Source organism: Salvia hispanica, unplaced genomic scaffold, assembly GCF_023119035.1.
Source record: "Salvia hispanica cultivar TCC Black 2014 unplaced genomic scaffold, UniMelb_Shisp_WGS_1.0 HiC_scaffold_1129, whole genome shotgun sequence".
NCBI lineage: Eukaryota > Viridiplantae > Streptophyta > Magnoliopsida > Lamiales > Lamiaceae > Salvia > Salvia hispanica.
Genome location: NW_025951393.1, coordinates 44,963 through 52,634, shown reverse-complemented (window position 1 = coordinate 52,634; position 7,672 = coordinate 44,963). Strand labels below are relative to the sequence as shown.

Genomic DNA, 7,672 nt, shown 5'->3' with positions numbered 1-7,672 from the left:
GGAGACTGAAAGCACGCAAAAGGAGTAGTGGGCAATGTGCATTTAATGACTCCTTTGGATAAGAGACACAGGGAAGAAGTAGCTTTTTTACTCAAGTAGGAAGAATGGGGTAATTTTAGCCATTTGTTCTGAGAAAATATTGCCGTCATGCGACTATAATTACAACACTTATATAGCATCCCTTATAAAAAATTTGATGCATAGTACTTTCCGTTTCAGATGATCCTTTTTTTACATATTATTTCAAAATTATCATTCTTTGGATTTTTTTCCACATTTTATTATTTCTTATCACTTCACTGAATTTGTTTTTTTTATTTCAATATTAGACTTAATTTTATAAAATTAAATTTAATATTTAGATTTTTAAATATCAATAAATTTTTTTAATGAAAACTATTAATTCATGGACACTATAAATATTGATTAAAACTATTAATTTTTGTTATTTAAATATTCAATTGAATTGAAGAGGTACAGAAAAATAATATATTAATCATGATGGAAAAATAAGAGTTATTCTATTTAGTCTTCGTTCGGTTGTTATAATTGCTTGTGATTAAATATTATGAAGTTGACTAAAAATTTGATCCTACTTAAAATTTTATATAGGAGTATTTTTGTTGAAATTTTCTAGTAAATTTTGATTGTTTTCAAATTAATAAACGAAAATTATATTACTTTTACATTAGATGCATATTTATTTCAGAATAAATTGTGTTATATAATCTATTTATGTATTAAATATTGATTAAAACTAAGGTGTTGTCATACCTTATTGATTACATAGTACTATACACTATCAAATATTGATTATAACTATTAATTTTTGCTATTTAATAATTTTTATAATTAAAAAAATTTATTGATATTTAAAAATTAAAAGTTAAAATTTTGTAAAATTAAATCTAATATTGAAATAACAAAAAACAAATTCAATGAAGGATAACAAAATGGAAGAAGAATGATAATTTTGAAATAATATCAAAGTTAGTACATAACTAAAATAATATCAGATTTAAAATGTTAAAAGTGTAAAAAGACCAAATTGCCCAAACCCCCCAAAATAATATCAAAGGGTATTTTCGTACCAAAAAAAGCCAAAAGGACCAATTTCGAGATAAACCCTTAGTCCAGGGACTACTGGCGATATTTTTAAAGTCCAAGGACTATAAATAGCGAGATAAACCCATAGTCCAGGGACCATTTTTGTAGTTCACTCTATTTTATATTATTTTTGGTACCTATTAATCACATTTTTGGTACCTGATGTAATATTCATCCCAAAATACCCTCTAAACAAATTCATTTTTCCATTTGTGTCATAAAGGGTATTTTGGGCATTGACAAAATTAGTAGTACCAAAAATGATATTATGATACATTCTCTCATTCTCCTCACTATTTATAGTACTATTATGATTAATCAATATTAATATTATTATTTTGATTTTATAAATTAATAATTAATTTTTTTTTATATATTTAATCATAATTATAGTTATAATTATATTTAATTATTATAATAATAATATTATTATAATAGTAAAAACTAGTAATAATTAATAAATAATAATTATTATTTTATAGTATTAAATTAATAATTAATCAATATAGTCTTAGTCAAAATTTAAAATTGTGAATTGTATTCATAATAATAAAGAGTTAGTAATATTTTTAGTTAGGTGTTTCAACCCTAAAATGAGTATAAATAATTTAATTAAAACACTAAAAAGAATGCAATTAGATGTATGTATAAAACACTAAAAAGAAAGAAGAAAAAGAGGAAACATAAACTAAGGGGAAAATAAAGAAGAAAGGAAGATAAAATACTAAAAAAAAGAAGAAAATGTAGAAAAAAGAAAGAAGAATAAACTAAAGAAATAAAAAAGGAAAAAAAATCACATATTTGGTTCTATTTGATTAAAATTTTCAAAAATATCCTCCATAACAAAAAAAATCATATATTTAGTACCTAGGGTTATTTTTGTCATGGGGTATCAAAAACGATATAAAATAAAGATCAGGTACCATTTACTGTGTGAAGGTGAAAGATCAGGTACCGTTTACGTAGTTCACTCTAGAAAAAAACTCGTTTGTCAATTTTTTTCTTTATTTTAACTATTTATTTTTATTTTTTTAAAATAAATGCGAAAAAGAAAGGGATCATCGTAACCGAGGAACTACAAAATAATTGAAAACCATTATTAATCTCTTCGAAAAAATAATTTCTGCTAGTAAAAATAGATTTATTTTGTGCATAGTAGTACTCCTTGTCACCTGTGTAGAATAATAGGAGTAAATACTAGGAGTTATATTTTTATTTGGTGTACGACACGTGACCAGTTCGCATGAAGGGTTCAAGATCTCTGCATAACCTCTTACTCTAATATAAATCGTGGCGGTAGCAGCAGATTAAATCACATGCAATTTATGTGTTTGCATATTATACTTGAATAATATTTTCAATCGTTGATACTCAGATTTAAAGCAAAAAACATTATACGCAAATTAATGACTATTCCATATAGTAGTAGTATTTACAATCAATAACATAGAAATTTGAATATTCTACAGGAAAACACGTTTCACCCCGTAATTCATCTTCCCAATCATGCCTCCCAACAACATAATTTCCAATTCTCATACGGATTAAGAAAACGCATTTAATATCCTTTGAAAAACTTAATATTAGTAGTTAGTGGAGAATCATATTTCGCCCTTATTTAGTGCTCCACGCTTCATTTTGACAAATTACCACTGCTAACAGAATACAGAATACAGTATTATTTTTAAAAATTCAGTGAAAAGATATACTGAACTTTTGGGATATCCCAATAGATGATGAACTGCGATCAAGAACCTCAGGGGACCGGTGGCTGTCTCCGACGTAGGAGACAAAGCATGTTTGGCACTGCAGCATCGAGTTTGTGGAAAGCTGTGGCGGCGGCCATAGGAGACGAGAGGGGTGGTGTGGTTCAACATTAAAGTAAACATTTCCCAAAGACGAGGAGAAGAACTTGCCGGTGCAGAGGCAATCAAAGCAAGTAGCAAATCAAGTGAATTCATTTGCAGATTTGGCTATATTTTCTAGTTTTGAGTCTATAAATGTTACACATTTAGCAACTTCATGAATTGGAGCTACAGTGTGGTATACTTGTCTGGCTTTTCCTAGCATAAGAGATCAACAGTGATTGAAACCTCACCGTTCGCTGCCGTAGATTGTTCAAGTCTTGCTCATCCAATCACTCGGAATAGGTATCGTTGTTCAGAAGCTGTACGCCGGAAATCCATGAAAAAGGTGGGAAGAACGTTGCGTTTTGTGCCATCAGTCGAGCAGCAGCGATCCATTCCTCCTTGCTATCGAAATTCACTGCTTTTTATACACAAAACAAACAATCAACCACCACTAGTCAAACTATGAATTTTATTTTCCTTTTACACAGACTCTGAAGATCTGGAAAACCATGACATTCCTGTTTTCTCTGTGATGCACAAGATCTGTACAATTCATCGATTTGATGGATGAGCAGTCAAACTAAATTGATTAAAAAAAAAGTCATTCCTTAATCGTGCGTTTCCGCAGCATAGAGAAAAACCTCACACGCACACCAGAAATCAACAGTCAATTAACATCGTCTAATCTTACCGGAGTAGGAAAAGCACCAGAGGATGAAGAAGCAGAGAAGCACCACGATAGGAATGAGATGCACCAGCTTCTCCGGCAATCGAGACTTCAAATTCTCCTTCTTCCCGGCGGAGGAATTCCTCTTGTAGAGCGGAAGATTAGCAGCCTCCTCGATCTTCCCCTTGGGAGAAGAAAACGGCACCAATCGGGGCTGCGATGCCTGCGGCAGCTCCACCGCGCGAGAGGTTCCTGCTTGTCTCTGCATCGTAGAGAGAGAGAGAATGGAACGAAACAAAATTATTCCTCTCAATTCTGTTAGTCACATTTCGATTTCTGTTTTTTATGTTTAGCATTCCAACTGATTGGCGGGAAAACTCTCCACAGTCACGCGCTTTGCACGCGACTCGTCTCTCTCATTTTGCTTTTTTTTTTCCTTCTCTCTCTAACAATAATCACAATAAAAAACCCAATAATATGTAAAAAGCGAGAAAGATATAAGCTGCACATTTGCACCTCCATCCAAGTAAAACCAACATAAAAGTACCAAGGCAATAATAGCTCTAAAACACCCTTTCATCCCTGTAGTCTGTATGCAGCAACAAATTGTTGAATAAATAGTTAAATACACTAGAAAACGATTTTATAATAACTTGTAAACATCTATCTCCCCCCAAAAGTGGGTTTTACAGAGGATGGGAGTAAACTCCCTGTTTAAAATGGTGAGAGGGAAGGTATATACCTCCCTTTCCCCCGGCTTGGTTGTCGTTCCGTTGGCCATACCCTTTTTGACTGTTTCTGAGTTTGGGGCCGGGGACACCGTGGACACTGGGTCATAGGCCTGCGGGAAGATAGTTGGGGGCGGGAAAAAGCAGAAACGAGGGGCCCATGTTTGGCTGCTCTTGGCACATTGCAGCTTTGGAGTTTGGTATAGCCCCTCACTGGGTAATCCCCTTTAACGACGGATCAGCCATTTGGGGAATTTTTGGGTTCCTTGAAAGGCCTTGCCTGTAAAAAAATATCACCACCAATCAATATTCAATACAATGACAGAAATTTACATGGCTTTCAAAGTTTCTGCTTCGAATGTTCAACGTTTTAATAGCTCAATTATATGGAAATGAAACGGGCCGGGAGCACCCTAGTTCAGGCAAGCCTGGTTAAGCATCATTTTTCCCAAAAAATGATTTAACAAAAAATTATACTATTTGAGATATATAAACACATATCATCCCCCACACATAGATGGGAATTTCTGGTAGAAAACAAGCACCATGACCATGAACACTGTTGGGGATTCACACTTTCGACGTTCATTCATAAAGGAGTTCTTAATGAATAAGCACCCAAAAAGGTAATCTTCATTCATATGGCCAACCAATCTAATAGCATCATGCTAAGTTAGTGGAGAAATTTTCGAGGGGCCCTAACTCAAACATCACAGCCAGCAGTTCGTTAAAATCATTTCATAGTGCCCGGATGAAAAAGTTTAACCTGTTGAACATGGACTAAAAATTACCACCAAACTAAAAAGCAGACGGTGCTTGTAGCTGATGTGACATTTCTCAAAAGGCCACAAAAAACGAGCATGTTTACTTCATAATAGGCACTTTTAGGATCAATATTGTTTGAACTAAAAAGGCAATGACGTTTCCTGGAGGAAACACGAAAAAAAAGAAGAAATTAGAGAAGCTTACCCATGAGACTAGATTTGCCTCTACCAGATTTTCTATTGTAAATGGTTTCCCCCCCGTGATGATTCAAGGAGAACAACACCAAAACTATAGATATCCGATTTGAAGGTGAGTTGACCTGCTTGAATAATCGGGGGCAAATATCCATATGTGCCCATAACTCTGGTGGAGACATGAGTCTGATCACGGGGAAGGGCCATTTTAGCCAAACCAAAGTCAGATAGTTTGGGATGATATCCACCCCCAACAAATATTAACCCCTTTAAATTGATAAATAATGGGAGTTTTCATCTTGTCGTGCAAATACTCTGCCGGCTGCACCAGTGCAATATTCATCCTTATGTTCCTCCAGCTTTTTTCCTTTTTAGTTTAGGGCCAGCACAGCTAAAATGTCGGGTGAAGAGGGAACGAGAAACTGATTTTCCCAAATGGGCGGGCAACCGTAAGGGTCCTCAAAATCCTAGAGGATGTACTCATAGACTAACAGCCTCTGATCACCCCCCCAATAGCCAATCAACTTAACAAGATTGGGGTGGTCAGCCATACTTAAAGTCATAACTTCAACCAAATTCCCCAACCCTTGACATCCACCCAACAAGCTGCTTGACAGCCACAAGCTGCAAAAGCACAAATTTTAATAACTTTCTTTTAAAAAAAAAGGATAAATAATTGATACACACAAAAAAAGGAGAGAAATGGGGAAGAGGCTTACTGAAACTTTTATTCACTGACCTCACCAGTGTCCAGCAAAACCTTTTTTAAACTCTTCCAAATCCCCCCTTTTCCGAGGAAATTTTCCTCCTTGAAATTTGGGGGCCGCAGCTAAGTTGGAAAGGTAAAAGTCCCGCTTTTTACTCCCCATCACGAGAACTCTTTCACCGCCCTCTGCTTCGCTTGTGAGGTCTCCAATGAGCTGGGTTTGCAATGGAGCGATCCTCTTTACAACCTTGGGCGAACTAACAACCCATCTAAGCAATAATACAGCAACAGGATATTGAAGAATCAAAGGTCATTGAAAACAACAAACAGAATACAAAAAAGGAGTAATGCATACAGGCAAAATTAATTGAAAATTTTCACCTCCTTTTCATAACATATTCTGAATAGTTACAGGACAAAGATATGATGTCTGCATTTGATGATGCAATCCAATCTCAACATAAAAACCTAAATTTATAAAAAAATTCCAATCTTTGGATGCAAACAGGATTAGAAAGACACACGCTTGCGTATAAATTCAACATCACACATTTTGCTCATGAAACAAAACACCTCTAAGAAACATGGTTGTTTGAAAATCCATCAATAAGCGAGACACATAAATTAAATTCATCAAACCCAATTTCAAAAGGAAAAATACCAAATTTCCGCATAAGATCATCAAACGAATCCGAGAAGGTCACAAGCAAACGTCCAAATATCAAAACACGAGATTCGAAAATCATCAACACGATCTTTCTAGAACAAACGTCAATAATTCAAAATGCGCGGAGAAGAAGAATAATAAAATCGATTGCATTCGTGAAAACACAATTGAAAGAGAATCTTTTTTTTTACAGAGACTGATCGTGAAAATACCTGGGGTGAGTTTTTGGCTGATCAAGTTGTTTCAGAGGTTAATTTTTCTATCAATACTCGTTTTCCTCGTGTCCTTCTTGGAAATTGACGATTCGCGAGAGCAGAGGAAACACCCCATGGCTTCAACCTTCTTCTGTTTCAAATGCTTATGCACACGAATAAATTTAGCGGCGTATCTTTCTCTCTTTCTAAGCTACTGATGGAGAGCAGAGCCTAGGAAGAAGAAATTATTTTGAAACTACTTCTGGAGAGAACACGAGACAGAAGAAAGAGAAGATAAAAAAGAGTGATTTTTAAAAATTGCTGATTGTTTGCCACTGAAAATTGTTGTATCCCAATTTCGCTCCCATATTTTAGCAAAATTTATCAAATAAAAAATTAATGTTTTACAGAACATACTATACTATTATAATAGGTAGTATTTATTATTCTTAAAAATGGGTACTTTGTTACATATACAATTAACAAATTAAAAATATATTTATAAGCACCATCTCATTAAATTAGAAAATTAGCAAATATAAAAAAAGATTACAGTAATATTTTGAAACGACTCAAAATTAAAAAAATTATTACTATAATTAATAGACAAAAAGTATTTTTATTTTGTTATGTAAATTAGGCTGGAAATTTGAGAATGTTTAAGAAATAATTTTTTTAAGTGATGGGTGAGTAATTTTTTATTTTCGGGTTGATTTGGTGCTCCCACGACAATAAATCCACTTCATCCACTAATGACGGCCGTCCCCCCCTACGTCACTCAATTTGATGACGCG

At 33.9% G+C, this 7,672-nt stretch overlaps 1 protein-coding gene across 2 annotated transcripts; it reads right to left on the bottom strand.

Annotated features, from left to right (window-relative positions):
• Nucleotides 1-2,510: 2,510 nt before the first annotated feature.
• On the bottom strand, nt 2,511-4,087 carry LOC125197964. Of its 2 annotated transcripts, none has more exons than XM_048096446.1 (2): nt 3,649-4,087; nt 2,511-3,375 (listed from the first exon to the last, which is right to left on the bottom strand). In XM_048096446.1, exons 1-2 carry the CDS (start codon nt 3,890-3,892, stop codon nt 3,245-3,247), a joined length of 375 nt encoding a protein of 124 aa, XP_047952403.1. In that variant the 5' UTR covers nt 3,893-4,087; the 3' UTR covers nt 2,511-3,244. The 2 variants fall into 2 exon arrangements, with proteins under 2 accessions (XP_047952403.1, XP_047952404.1); XM_048096447.1 differs by having other exon boundaries at nt 2,511-3,372.
• Nucleotides 4,088-7,672: the final 3,585 nt, after the last annotated feature.